Source organism: Gossypium hirsutum, chromosome A11, assembly GCF_007990345.1.
Source record: "Gossypium hirsutum isolate 1008001.06 chromosome A11, Gossypium_hirsutum_v2.1, whole genome shotgun sequence".
In the NCBI taxonomy this organism is placed as follows: Eukaryota; Viridiplantae; Streptophyta; class Magnoliopsida; order Malvales; family Malvaceae; genus Gossypium; species Gossypium hirsutum.
In genome coordinates, this window is record NC_053434.1 from 5,711,841 (window position 1) to 5,727,079 (window position 15,239).

The 15,239-nt window shown below is 32.5% G+C and overlaps 3 protein-coding genes across 5 annotated transcripts; 1 reads left to right on the forward strand and 2 right to left on the reverse strand.

Moving 5' to 3' along the window:
• The first annotated feature begins 1,147 nt into the window (after positions 1–1,147).
• Positions 1,148–4,101, forward strand: LOC107924426 (AUGMIN subunit 1). The gene is made up of 6 exons (XM_041080762.1): positions 1,148–1,666; positions 1,764–1,896; positions 2,001–2,135; positions 2,227–2,350; positions 2,940–3,077; positions 3,691–4,101. Exons 1-6 carry the CDS (start codon positions 1,399–1,401, stop codon positions 3,796–3,798), a joined length of 906 nt encoding a protein of 301 aa, XP_040936696.1. The 5' UTR covers positions 1,148–1,398; the 3' UTR covers positions 3,799–4,101.
• Positions 4,102–4,664: 563 nt separating this feature from the next.
• On the reverse strand, positions 4,665–6,680 carry LOC107924425 (RNA polymerase II transcriptional coactivator KIWI). Its single transcript, XM_016854872.2, has 4 exons — positions 6,470–6,680; positions 6,193–6,298; positions 5,088–5,110; positions 4,665–5,009 (listed from the first exon to the last, which is right to left on the reverse strand). The coding sequence occupies exons 1-4, from the start codon at positions 6,605–6,607 to the stop codon at positions 4,950–4,952; spliced, it is 327 nt and encodes a 108-aa protein (XP_016710361.1). The 5' UTR covers positions 6,608–6,680; the 3' UTR covers positions 4,665–4,949.
• A 1,145-nt stretch (positions 6,681–7,825) lies between these two features.
• On the reverse strand, positions 7,826–11,545 carry LOC107922704 (uncharacterized). 3 transcript variants are annotated; one of them, XM_016852839.2, is made up of 4 exons: positions 10,898–11,545; positions 10,415–10,491; positions 8,375–8,969; positions 7,826–8,177 (listed from the first exon to the last, which is right to left on the reverse strand). In XM_016852839.2, exons 1-4 carry the CDS (start codon positions 11,105–11,107, stop codon positions 8,154–8,156), a joined length of 906 nt encoding a protein of 301 aa, XP_016708328.1. In that variant the 5' UTR covers positions 11,108–11,545; the 3' UTR covers positions 7,826–8,153. The 3 variants fall into 3 exon arrangements, with proteins under 3 accessions (XP_016708328.1, XP_016708327.1, XP_016708326.1); XM_016852838.2 differs by having other exon boundaries at positions 7,826–7,979; positions 10,898–11,543; XM_016852837.2 differs by lacking the exon at positions 7,826–8,177 and having other exon boundaries at positions 8,185–8,969; positions 10,898–11,543.
• Positions 11,546–15,239: the final 3,694 nt, after the last annotated feature.

A 15,239-nucleotide genomic window follows, 5' to 3' on the forward strand; every position in this document is an offset into this window, starting at 1 on the left:
TAACCTTAATATTTATAACCTTGGCATATTAATTCTAATCAAATTCAAATTAGCCCATCATTAATTAGAATTTGATTAGAACTCAATTACTAGAATATCTACACATATTTGACCCATATTTTATTTAATAATTAAAGCCTAATAAAATTTTAACCAAATTAGATCACTTTTAATTTGGGCTAACCATTATAATAGTAAATAATAACATGTAATTACCTTATTATATACGTGATGTCCATATTTTTCAACATGCACTACCTTCTTTGTACTAAAAAATAGGAAAGGGTAAAGGTGACTTGCTTTGATTACCGGTATGCGTGGAAAGTTCTGATACCGAATATCGGAGCTCGGATATTAACGGAGATTGCTTCGAACGGTCCAGTGACGTTGCTATTCGGCCTTGTGGTTGCTTCTCTAATTCTCTCGATATTGTTGGTGTCTCAACGGTCTTCACTTGCTTCGTTTTTCACTCGCTAGAAACAAATTAAAAAAAAGTTGATAAAATAGTACAAACCAACCTAAAAAAAAAGAAGAAAAAGGAAAAATACGAAGAACAAAAAATAAAAATCAATCGGCGTTTCCACATAAGGGAGGCGCTTAAGGGAGCAGTGGCATTTGCCATAAAGAAGTCGATGACGATCAAAGATCTAAAGGAAGCCAGCCATGCATCCCATTTGTTTCTCTATTTGCTTCTCAAGATTTTGCTTTGGCACTATACTTGTCATCATTTTTCCTTTCTCTTTTTTTAAGAAAAAAACTATTCACCCTCGTATTTAACTCAATAACCCTCTTCTTACTGACAAGTTAATCTTTCTGTTTAGACTTCTTCACAAGAGAATGGAAAATAAGAAGAAAAAAAAAAGAAGCTAAAACAACATAAAAGAAAAAAATTGTTTAAAATGAAAAAAATATAGGAACCAATTATATACTTTAACTTAAAATTTTCATTTGAAATTATGATTTAACGTGACAAGTCAGCTTACCGTTCACCATTAATAGCAATTAACGACTCAGTGATTAAAATGTTACAACACAATTACGTAAATAACTAAAATGTAATATTTTAAACATAAATAACTAAAATATAACCTGAGCTAAACAAAAGCGATTATTTAGATAATTTAAACTTATCTTTTCATTTCAAATTAGTTTAGAAATAATGGCATAAATAAACCCCGGCCGAGTTTTTTTTCCAATTTAAAAGGGGGGAGGCAAAAACGTTATTTTCGATCAAACAATTTGATCAGTTCTATTGAAAATTGAAAAGTTATCCCGGCGACGGCGAGATCAGCATTTTTCCGTTTGGTCCTGCGACGGTTTGCGTAACCCTCTTCTCCTTCAGAATTAGAATCTGTGGTACGCGCTTCCAACTCACCGAGTCGACTCACGACTTAAAAAATGAATGAAATGATCTCCGGAGTGGGTGAACCGGTGGTAACGGATGCAACAAAGGGCGGCGGATCCAATGCCGCTCGAATTGCGGAAGTGAAGGCGTGGCTGGCGGCTCAGTTCGATGCCGCCGGGAAAGAAGTCCCTGATTTCGAATACACTCCGCGAAGCATTGCTCATTTGTACAATCTGGCTACCGTCTCGCAGGCAAAGACTCAAGCTGCCAACATTGTTGCCAACGATTTTCGCCAGAAAGCCGCCGAGTACCGTTCTCAAGGTCCTAATTTTGTTTTTTTTTTCTTTCTAAATTGAATTGAAATTCTCAAATTCAAACAATTTCATCTTGTTCTTCCTAAAATTGAAATCTCTTATAGCTGCCCGAATTAGAGAGATATTGGAGAACGTAGGATTAGCGCAGGAGAGTTTGCCGTCAAATGTGGTTGCATCGGCGCAAGTTCTGGCAAACGTTGCTAATTTGTTGAATATTCGAGACACCGAACTTAGTAGGTGGGTTGCTTTCGATTTACAATTTTGAAAACTTCCGTAATTCATGTTGATTTCCATGTATTATATTTGGAACCTAACGAGGAAGAAAAACAAAATGAATCTAGTTTTCTTGTAGCAATGGGTGATATTTCTTTGAGAAAGACTGGGGTAGATGAGAAGAGGGCTAAAGTGCACAAAGAGTCCAAAACTCTTCTTGAGTATACTCGAAAAGCAATAGCTAGGTTAACCTATTTGAAAAGGTAAAGAATTTGTACGTTTACTACCCTAAATTTAGCCCTTCGTTTGAATCTATTTGATGGTTATTGAGAAGAAATTGATATTTTCATATAGGACATTAGCACAACTAGAAGATGATGTGGCTCCATGTGATGCTCAAATGGAAAATTGGAAGACGAACTTGGGTGTTATGGCATCAAAGGAGCGACAGTACATGCAACAGTATAACAACTATAAGGTATCCTTTGTATTTTTATTTTTAGGGATGCATTAAGATGCAAAACTAGTTATAGAAATTTAAGCTGTTGATTCTTCTGAGATGAACATGCTATTCATCAGTTAAAGGGACAAAAATGGGTGGAAAGAGAAGCTGCCTTTGCCGTAAGTGGATGAAATTTAACTGGATATGCATGGTTTGATTTGAGTGGTAGGGTTAAAGTTTATCAATCATATAGACAGGACATTCAATGTATAAAATGACTTTTTATTACTATTTGAAATTATATAGGTAGAGTTGGAATAGAATTATTGTACGGCTTCTGTTTTAAAGCTGAAAAAATCATTAGCTGAGGTACTAGTTGATAGTCTTGGACAATTTATCATTAGATCATTTTAGTAGAAGAATCATTTTTCTTGGTGAAGATTGCACTTTTGGATATATTGCAATTTCAACAATAAAGTACTGCATATAAAGCTACAAGGATGTAGCTATTCTTGTTTTCTCCCTTATTGTTAATTTATCAAGATTTTGGCGATCTAATTATCACCTATATGTTGCTTGCATGAGTTCTTTCTGCGTTTCATTTTTGCTTAATCTTGTTTGACAGGCATTACTGAATCGTGTGGGCTACACACCTGAAATTAATCATGGGGTGTTGGTTGAAATGGCCGAACACAGGAAGGACTTAGAGAAGAAGACCAAACCCATCTTAGATACTTTGAGGAGCTACCAGGACCTACCTCCGGTAATATGTTATAATGGTTGGCATTGGAGCACTATTGTTCTTTGGTGTTAATGTTTTCTATATACATATCAAAATTTCTTCTCCATTATACTTGGTCTTTATTTCCTATATCAGACTCTTTGGTACTGGATCCTTTTCTCTGTTCATTGCCCATCATGTCTTCATGTAAAGCTACAAGAATAAAATAGTAATTGTAAATATATGAGGTTACCATGCATCTTTGTAGTGAAGCTTCACATGGTATTTTTGTATGTATCTTTCTCAAGATTGTTTATGGTTTTGATATAAACAAATGAACAGAATTTATATTTGATGTGCATTTAATCTCATCAAACACATAAGTAGACGCACTTTTTCCACGTGTCTTAACATTTTGGTGGTGCCCTGCTTGGCACTGCATGTTATGTAAAACTTGCATCCTTATTGACAAGTCATAATATAGGTAACATTCTTAATTCAGATTGTCTATGTTCAAAGTTCAATTTTGTTCGTCATCTTTGTCTGGAATGTTTTGGACTTGGGGCCCTAGTTTCCATATCCTTGGCCTTGAAATGAGGGAATGTGCTCTAAAGAAGTACGCAGTATTACCGATATTTTATTTTTGTTCATGCAGGATAAAGCTTTAGCTGCCTTAGCAATTGAGGACAAGAAAAGGCAGTACGCTGCTGCTGAAAAATACCTGGAAGATGTGTTGCAATCAGCCCTTGCTACATCAGATTGATTGGCTTACAATAGAATTTACTTTCTTCTGAACAACGTGCTGATTTTTTATTAGTGAACTTCTGGAAGGGCGAGTTTGCCCAGGTGATCGAAGCCAAAAGACAGTGTGATGTTGCAGGCAGCGATTCAGATTTATGAGATTGAAGTTGTAACGTGTTATAGTATTAATTTGAAGTTGGTATGTACGCTATGTGTGCTTATGCATGCACGTTGTAATGTTATCGTCTTAAGCTCCTGCTCTTTCCCCTTTGTCATCAACTTTTGCAAATTGCTGTAAAAGTATATGTTCGATATGGTTAGCTCCTGTTGACTGTTGTCTTGTTTCCTATTTAAGATGTTGCTCTGCTCCCTTTCTGTCTTTTTGTTTGTTTTTTTTTACTTTGTTCTTAGTGACCCCCTTTGAAGCACTGCCATTAGGCATTGTTCGTAAACTATTTTGCAGACTATGGTTTCTTTAACCCGTTTGAGGGATGACTAAACTCGGTTGACTTTTAGGTCGTATTTGGATTTTCAGGCTTACCATGGCAAATGTATTCAATTTCGATTAGCAACTTCACTAGTCTCTCTTCTTCGAAGAGAAGTTTACATTACATTAGATTCAATCATTTTGAATCCGATACAAATATATTTTACATCATAACATGTCTAGTAATTTTTATTGTATTTATCTTTACATAACTAACACGTAATACAACATACATGTGCAGATTATCAGGTTTAATTTTGAGGCAGATTGATTCATGTTCTCATAAACGTTATCGAGAACCCTTTCTACTAGAAATCCCTTCTCAATGATACATATTTCCATCAAAAGAAAAAGTTTAGTAGCAAAAATACCGAAATTTACTTCTTTCTTTTCCCATCTCCTTAATAGCAAAATTCACCATCTAGTTCCTTTTTTACGTTTCCATTTCACAGATCATGTTAATATCATCCAACATGAAAGATACAGCAGAAATTCAGTCTAGTAGCCGAAAGCTACACAACTAATTACACAAAATGGAGGTCCGCATAAAATATCTTCCAAGTATAGCAACTTCAAAACAAGTTAAGATCTGTCATAAACAACAAAACCTAGGCCTCCAGCAAGTTAACTTTCCAACATATATGAAAAGGTACTTAGATTCCCTTGGTATACCATATGTCTACTTCCTACGAGTTCTCAGCAAGTGCCTTATCGATTGCCTCTGCATGATCACGTAGAACATTCCACTGCACCAGAACAAAATCAGAAGTCAAATGTACCCATCATTATAATAATATTAGGTGGAGTAACTTTGTAATTCATACCTGGTCCAGACTTAGAGAAAGACCTAGGAGAATAAGAAAATGTTAGTTCATGAATATTGACAATGACAATGGAAAAAAGAAAGATGAAAACTCTAAGTTTCAGAAGCTAAAATCCCCAAATCCTGTTATGCATCGACATCGTGAGTACCAGCGTAGCACCAAATAAGAATGAAGAGAGAGAGAGAGGTCAAACTTTTCCAAGTAATTTCCCAACCCAAATATTCTCCGGGCAATCTATAACATTTTCAACTAAAAGTTTTCACAAATAACAAATTCACAATTTTGACAAGTCCATTTGAGTTTGTTGGACATTCAATAACAGTAAGGAAACAAACCCAATAATCAAATTAATACTAAAAAGTAAAAACAACGGTTTAATCTCAACCTAAAATATCAAGGGTGATTTGGTGTAAGCAGCATTGGCATGCCTTTTTGCCAAGTAGTAGAGCGAATTAACTATACTGCCTCTTACCTCTTTAAGTAACGCACCTTTGATCCTTTTCAGGCAAGCTCAGTTTAAGGTAAAAAGGGTTAAAAAGTCCCCTCTAACTTAAGAGGCCCCTTGCTTAATTTTATTATAGCTTTTCTTCTAATAGTGAGAAAATGACAACATAACACTACTGAATAAATGAATCAAAATATTCATGCTCAAAAATTTGTTGAAGATGGAAGTGTATGAAACATTAAACTTCAAAGTATGAACTTTAGTATGCTTAATGTTTAAAACTTAAAAAAAAAAAAGTTGGTTATGCAAGTAATGAACACAAGACAATAAGCAACGGATAACAAACAAAATACTGCGTTTTTAATCCAACCTCAACCCACTGGTAATAGGTAAAAAGATCCAAACCTAAATGAAAGTTATAACAAATCAAACTTAACAACAACATTTAACACTCCCCTTCACTAGGCCTATACTGAAAAAAAAAAGTTTGCAGGAAAGCGGGCATGAAATGAATAAAGCAATATGAAACCTTCTTTCTCAGTTAAACTTTGTTGTAAATATTAGAGATTAAGTCAAACTTCATGTTTAAACTTAAAGAGGAAAAAAATAGCAAGGGCTTGACATCATAAACTTTGGAAATAAAACAAAGAGAAAAAGTACCTTTCTTGCCAGGCAATTGTTTACCATCCTTGACATAAAATTCACGAATATCAACCCAAATCTTGCCATTCCAGTTCCTCACTGAAACTCTCCTATTCTTGGATATCTGCAGCCCACAACAAAAAGAATTCCACATTTCATCAACTTTGTTCAATATATAATAAAAAGAGAGAGAGAGAAACCCTAAGGCGCAAAGCCCTAGAATGGCATATTTTGGGAAAAAATTTGAGGCGTGAAATAGAATATGGAGAAACAGCGGGCGAAAGTGGAGAGTGACCTCGCAGACGACGACATCGTCGGAATCGTCAGAGTCGACTGCAGAAAAAGTCTTGGAGACTTTATTAGGAGGCGCGTGATCCTCGTTCTCGTCGGAAGCGAGACCCTCTCCATCCTTTCTCTTCCCTCTAAACAACATTCCCTCCAACTCTCTCTGTCTTCGCAATTTGTGAGCTTTTTTTTCCTAGTAGACTCCCCTTTCCCCTGGGCTTTTAATCTGCTTTTAAACTTGCTAAAAACGTTTTTTTCTAATTAAAAAAATTTCTCTTTTATCTAAATGACATAGATTTACACTTTAAAAAATGAAATAAATTTAATTAAAAATACATAATAGGTAGGGTAAATTTTATTGAGGAACTGAATTTGAAGTTAATGTGAATTTAGTATTTGAATATATTTTTTTATTAAATTTAATTAGAATTGTCATAAATAAATATAATTTAATAACTCAGTGTAAAATTAACATGATTTTAATTTTGTATACAATTGATAATTTAGTAATTCAACAGTTAAATTTATCTATAGAAGTACACTTTTCATTGCATGTAAATTTTTGAATCAATTCAATATTTCTATCATATCGATATAAATTATCATTTATATTAACATATATTTCACGGTTGAAAGTTTTCCACGTAAAATAAATAGTTAAAATATTAATTATAAAAAAAGTTATGAACTGTAAAATCATATTAATTTTACATTAGTACAAGTAAAAATCTCCCATGAAAGGAAAAGAAATTAAGCAGATGTAGGAAAAAGAAAGGCGGGGGAAAAGGGATGTTTTCTAAAAAATGGTTCCTTTTCTAGCAATTGTTCCTTCTGGCAATTTTTATTTTGAAACACTTCTAATTATTAAATTCTAATATTCAATAGGTGATATTATTTAAATTAGATATAAATTCCGAAAATAATATTGAAATCTAATATGGATAATGAACTTATTTAAAATAAAAACAATGTTAAATTAAATCCATTTGGGTCAAATCAATTAAAATTTTAAAAATTACAGGTCATTTTGAATTTTATTTATTTTATTTTGAATTTAAATCATTTTAAGATTTAAATCATTCGAGTTTATCAATATTTTTTTTATCAAATCATTTGCACCATTTCGGATTATCATTTGAATTCAAATCATTTCATGACATTTGTTCTTTAGATTATTTATGCGGGCATAAAGAAAATTACAAATCTTCTACTTGTTCTCGTTCCCAAATTATTCTAATATTTTTGACAATTTTAATTAAAAACATTATATTCTTTAGCGTTGGGACGCTCTTAGCTGCAAGAGCTCAAACATGCCTAGTTGCCTACATTTGGCCCCTTAACTGAAGTGATAACACTTACATAATGGTGAACCACAAATCAGCCAAGAACTTGATATAGATCATTTGTTACCTTTCTCCCACTTCAAAATTACTACAAGTTTACATACTCGAGAGATTTTAATCCAATACTTGAAACTTTCAGTCAAGCGCAGATAAAGTATCTTCTACAGCTTCGTTTAACTACAGAAAATGTAAGTCAATCCATCACCTCATTATGTATAGTAAATCAAGCAAGATGCACAACTACCTCCAGCAGCTGCATCAGCACTAAAGACAATGCCAAATCCATCCAGTAATACAGACTATGGTAGGACATGTATATATACGTATGCATCATCATCAGAAGAAGCTCAGTTAATCATGGAATGAAATCAAGACCTACAAATATAGATAATTATAATAATTTAATTTCACAGTGAACAGGAATTGGTTATATAAGAAGGGAGGCACAACACACAATGCCAACCACATCAATATATAAAATTTAATTACTTTTAACTACTTATTGTGACAACTGACAAAAAAAGAGATCAAGTCCTCGTATGTTGTTGAAATTTGGAGATACAATTGCTTACCTCGGGTTGAACTGGATAAACAGGAAGATTAAGATCTGGCAGTTCACCAAATGCTGCCCTCCTCTCCCCCTGTTCTACTTTGGCGGAAATTCCTTCCTCATTCTCATCAATCATCAGCTCGCTCAATGGAGACTCAAGTTGTTTACTATAATTTTTTTCCAGATAATTCTGGTGTGTTGCTACAGAGTTTGTATAATTTCCTATATTGCTAGGGTGGATGGTTACATTGTTATAGTTATCAGCATCCTTTGAATTTTGTGGAGATATAGAAGCATCATCATCATTTGAGATTCCAGTTTGTGACGAGTGCTCAGACTTAGTTCCAATGTTAGCAGGTTTCTTAATTGAAGATCTTACAGAAGAATTCAACATTTTATGCAATTTCTGATCATGTTGACTAATATCAGCTAAGCTCTGCAAGAGAACAGAAGATTCTTCTTGAAGCAAAGAGTTGGTAGCAGCAAAATTTAGCCTCCCCTGTTCCACTTTCACATGTTTACTTGGTAGATGACCATCAACTTTCTCTCCTTGAGATTTGGCCATATTTTTAGTCCGTTTTCTTGATTGTTGAGCCACTGATAATACAGGTTCATTTCTGGGCCAAAACAATATATCATTATTTTTCTCAACAAAAAGTAAGACATAATCAGCAACCAAAAAAAAGTATGCTCCATAAATCAGTGATTATATGCTCAATATAATAGCTCATATTTAAAAAAACTAAATTATGCTTCTAAGACCTCCTGGTTTAAGTGGAACAAATACAGATATAATGTTACTCCTAAAAGAAAAAAGGGTTTTAAGTGCAGAAGAGAAAAGCATGTGCTGCAGGCACAGAACCAACAACAATAACAAATGCATGAAATTTTTTTGTTACATCAAATTCTTTTTTGTAGTAACTAATAGTGGAGAGGGTGTTGGCAAAAGAAGGTTCAAGGAAAGTTCCATTTTCAAGACTCTCCCGCAATGTCCTATAACATTTCACATTTTTGAAGTAATAGCTAACGAAGATACTCAGTTAGAACCATTACATGTTATATATGACGTCTCCCCCATATTAGGTCCCAAATGGGCATGCATGTAAATTTAATCTTCCTTTGGGATCTATATTGTCGGTTTTTTACCTAGCTCCATGAAATGCCAAGGCTCCTTTCAGTACCATTGCCTTTGCTCATATTTTGTAATTCTGGACAACTAAATTATGACATAAAAGCACCAATATTGCAAAAAACAGCACTGATAGTTTGGAATTTGTTCAAAATCAAGCCACCAGAATGCAAAATTTGACATGAATTCAATCTCAAAACAGAACCAATATGTAAGTCCAAAAATTCCACGTCATACATACTTGGAAAGCTTGATGAGTCTAGATCATCAAACCGTTCGTGAAATGGAGTTTACTAGGAGTGACAGGTTTAACCAAAAACTCATTCTTTAAAACAATCTACACAAGATTCTGATATACAAACTTATGCCTAGTTTAGACTTTTATGGGAGTATATTCTTGTTAATGTCGTTAAATAAAGAAAATGAAGAAAGCAACTACTACAGACACTAAATGTATCTTTCAATAACTAAGCATGCTACTAAAATTAACAGCTATTTCGTCTTTGACATTACATGACTTAAAATTTGAACCAAAAGACATGACTTCGTAATTATGGCTAAGAAAACCAATAATAACTAATTAGTATTTTTTAAAGCTTTTGGATTGATTGATAAAAGGAAGCTTTCACAATTGGTATATCATTTATCAAATATACATTAGATTAGAAAATCCATAAAGTTAGTTTGCCAGGATCTTCCCGACAGCCAAGACATAAAAAGCATACAAAGAAGAAGACTTCAAAGAGGGAAAAAATCAAATGAATTCCAATTTCTCAGAGTTTACAAGTAATCCATTCTGTTCACTATTGGTATGTTATTTATCGAATATAATTTAGATTAGGGAAAAAAGAGAGAAAAATTATTGTTTTCCTGGATTACCGGCAGGCAAGACGTGAAAAGATACAAGGCAGAATAATAGAGGGAAAAACTCACATGCATTCCAATTTCTCAGAGATTACAAGTAGTCCATTCTGTTTAACTGTAGACTTGCTATCTTGAAAACATTCATCCTACATAACAATAGACAAATGAACATAGTGATCAATTAAAGATTTCAGATATCTTAAGAATAGATGAAAAAGTATCACTGCAAGATATGATTGAATAATACTAGCAAAACAACAAACAAAAGAAGCCAAATTGAAACGTAACAAAGTATTTGACCTACAGTTTACTGGATGAGCTGTTAATTAACAGAAATAAAAGTACTTGCATCTCAAAGAACAATAAGTTTACCTAAAACATGTTGTTCCAAGCCTATCCATAAGCAAACCCAAAATTATTGATGCAGTGCCGGAAAAATTACAATATAAGAAAGACCCAATTAACGAAAAAAAATGTTACCAGAATTACTAATCACATTCCATTCCGGCAAAGTTAATTTCAATTAAAGAAAAAAAAAGCAAAAATTCTCACCATAGAATCTTCGGTCTTCGGCGCAGTCAAAGGAGGAGACGTGTTTTGAGCATCTTTGACTAGCCTCTTCCAAGAAACAATCGTAGTCTCACCGGGCCTGAGCTGAATGGCGAACCTTTGCCTGCTAGCAAACAACCAAGAGGGTGAATCAGCTGAAACCCTCGAAGAGGTTTCCCCACCATTACCGATCCTTTTATCACTTTCTTCCATGGGGGACCGGCTCTTGAAAGTAGGCGTTTTCTATAGATTTAGAGTTGAAGAATTTAACGCCATCGATAATCAAAAGGATAAAAAGTGATCCGTCGCGTGTAGGAGAGTGTTTTAAGCTGTTGAAGTCACGTGATCAAAGAAATCTGTTGAATTTTATTTCAATAGACATTTCGCTGGTTGGGAAGAGGAAAAAATATCTACATTGGTTTTTGAATTTTAAAGTTTATGAGGTTGAAAAGAATATCTGAGGAAAAAATTTGACCGGTAGGGGCAGCGACAGTTTCCGGGCACAACACCACCTAATTTTGGGTTCGTCGAGAACAGGAGTTGTTCATGGATCGGTAGAAGGGATTAAGAAAAAAAAGAGAGGGTAAACTACACGGACAATTACTCGCCCTTGTGTTTCCATTTTGGTCCTCGCTATAAATGTTTTCAATTTAATCCTTAATTTTTTTAACCATGATAAATCATTAATAGAAGTCCTTTAGCTGACACAGTCAAACCATCTATCTCGGATATTGAAGTTCAACCATTTCTCTAGTTAGAATCTGAGACTAAAAAAGTCCTCAACTCTAATCGAAGATTTGACCTTCTCAGTAGGACTTTCTCCGTTCATGATGGAGAAGATAAAATTGTCTAGAAGTTTGATTATAATAGACTTTTTTTGTGGAGAATGTGTATGCCCTTATTCATCGGTCGGTATCTAATGGCTCTCACTCAATTTTTCATGAAGTTTGGCACACAGCTTGTGCCTCTCAAATTTCGTTATAAAATCATCATTTTTCTTTAAAAAATATGCAATAATTACCTTCCAAAGATCTCCTCTCGAGAAGATTACCTCTCAATGATAATATTTGTTTTTTTATACAAAACTAATAGAGGACCTGTTAAATATCTTTTCTTTTATTGTAATTTTGTTAGGATTATTCAGTTTGATTCTTTATTTATTGTCGGATCAAATTATTTCTATATTTTTTCATTATCTAATCGGTTTCAATCAAATAATATTAGTACCTATAACATAAGGAGATTATGTAGTGTTGTTGATTGCACTCTTTGTATCATTTGTAAATCAAGAAATGAACTTGTCTGTTGGAATGCCAATCTTACCCCATGTGTTGTAGTCGAAAGAATCCATGATCTACACCTTTTTATTCTCAACGCTTACTCTTTTGACCCTATTCAAGTATCTCTTCTAGGAATATGACATTTGGGTGCGATTTAAGGGCTATTAACTACCTGGACTTTTTTATTTTGCATTATTCATGAAAACCAAATGGACGTGACAGATGAAACTGTAAAATGGAAATACTCGACCCTTTGCATTATTCACGAAATAAAAATATATGTGGCAGATGCATTATTGAAGTATCTCCTATTAGGATCGGCATTTTGCATTATTCAAGTATCTCTTCTAAGCAAATGTGATCTTGTTTAGTTTTTTTTTTTTAGGATATTTGAAGTTATTTTATTCATGAAATTGTAAAATGGAAACTTTCTCTAATTTTTTTTCATGTTTCTAAAAAAAATGTGTTAGAGATGTGTAAATTAGAAAACAAATTTATATTTAAATGTTTTGATAATATATGACTACGTTATTGCTTATGAATTAAATTAAATAACTTCGTAAAAATAAAATTAGATTAATTTGTTATTTCATTCGTGCCTTGAATCACTTATTCAGTGAGGAAAGCATCGAATGGTATGTTACCTCTTCCATAAATAAGTCTGTATTCAATATGGGCCATAATAGTTTATTACAAACAATTGTTTGGTGATGAGCCCACTTAATTGGGCTGTAATGCATTGCTAACTCCATCCAATCAAACAAGTTGTTGAAATTACAATTGTGTACAAAGTCATCAAGATTTGTGGAGCATGGCTCGGCTAATTTCATTTATTCTTGAAATGTAATTCTAGTAAGAACATTTCAAATGTTTGATTTGGGGAGCAGTAGGCAGTAAAGATTGATCAAATTATAAGACAAATTTTTAGAGAGATTGTTGTTGTTGTCTACTATGGCAGGAGAACTTTCCTACAATTGAGATTCTTTTGAAAAGATAAAATAATAAATGAAGTTATGAAAAGTTCACCAACCTAAAACTTTCATCCAAAATAAAGACCAACTTGCATTACACCTGTTCAAACTTACCAGCAACAACATGAACAATAGACTTAAAGGGCCATCAAGACTAGCTCAAATTCAACTTCTTTAAAGAAGTCCAAACTTAATCGGAAGGAGCAATAACAAAACTATTCTTTGAGAATAGATCCACCATTAACATAATGAAAATGAAAGTTGTGTCATTGTTGGTAACAATCTTTAAGTTGTTGCTAAATGGGAACAAAACTTGAAAGCAAACCAAGTGGATTAAAATTTAGTTTGGATAGGCAGTGTGTTTATTTGCGATTAGTGTAAAAATAGTGGTGGCAGTGAAATTAGATATTATAGCGATATTGTAGCGTGAAACAAAAAGTAAACTAAACGCACTGCACCACAATCAATCACCATTCAAACCTCACTTAAATAGCTTACTCGATATTAAAAACGATGATATCCTTAAAAATACATAGGAAAAGTGGGGCAACTCAAATCCTTTTTTCAATTTGATTCTAATCATATTTTGATATTGAAAGACATAACTTTTTGAACGATTAAATTCAAATCATACATACTTTATACATAAACCGTCTTGCACTAACATCCACTCAAAATGGTCATTGCCCCGTTCTAACTCCACAGTAATTATCTATCAAGGTTGTTTGGCTTTATACAACATGTGACAACCTTTCAAGTCATTGTCTATCCTTTTGACCTCATTGCAGTACCTTTATTCCTACATGCTCTACCTTTGTTGATATTCAAGGATCTCAACCGATATATTGCATTAGGTCTTCTATTATGGTTGATTCCGTAGGAAATTGTTTGGTATTGATCATTTGGTTTCCTAGCATGCAATGTTTTTTTTTTTTTTTCCTTTTCCCCTTTTGATGGATCACCTCTTAAGTTAGCAAATGAAAGGCTTTCTCTAAATAAGTATGCTTTCGTCTCTTATCAGGTTAGATCATTGTAATGTCTCATTCTCCAAACAACGTTATATGTTTTTTTTCATTAATTCCTAGTTAAAAGTTGTTGCTTTATTTTTAGTATCCTTTATAGGTTGTGAATAATTTTATACTTTCATTCTCCTTTTTTTCAATGGCTATTGTTTATATCTCTTATCGTAATCGTTATTTTTATTTCGAAAAAAAGATAATGAATTAAAGTTTCATTTATAAATTTATAAATATAAAGATGGAGAGAATTGAATCACTATAAATTACTTTGTTCATGTGGAAAAACAAAAATAAGAAAATTTTCATCCCTATCTGCTCGGTCGGTGCAATATTTTCTTTTTCAAATCAATTTTTGATTTGTTTTGGAGTAGTAAAATTTGTCTTGTTACAAAATGTGTTTTAGTTAGCTTTGGCATTGCAATAGTTTATTGATATTTGAATAGAGTTATTGGCATTGTATTATTAATCAATGATGCAAAGGTTTTGAAAGGAAAATAAAGAAAAATAGTTTGAATTAAAGTGTTTGGATAATTTATAAAATATAAGTTTTAAAATTATAATTACCTAAATTTATAACTAAATTTGAATTTAAGAATTTTATTTAATATACAATTAATTTTAAAATTTTATCATATAAAAATAAATATTTTATATTTAGAATGATATAAATAATTTAAAAGTTATTAATTTTTTATTATTTTATCAAATAATATTCAAAATTCATAAAATATAATTTATTTTATTAAAATAAATCTAAAAATTTAAAATAAAAAATTAATATAAAAAATAAAAAATCAAACTGAACTAAAACGATTTACAATAGTCTATTAAAAAATCTAAAAAGCTCCATCAAACCAGCTAAATATCACTCATAATTATACTTATTAATGTACACTAGTTTTAATGTAAAATAAAATGATACTAATAACACATTTTATCAATTATGGCATCGAATCATATTGGACATAGCGGCTTATGTCAATCTATATTGATTAGTACTTGTACGTGTTAATTTATACTGTTTTTATGAGATTTTGTTTTCTCAAACCAAATTTTAAATTTTTTATTAATAATT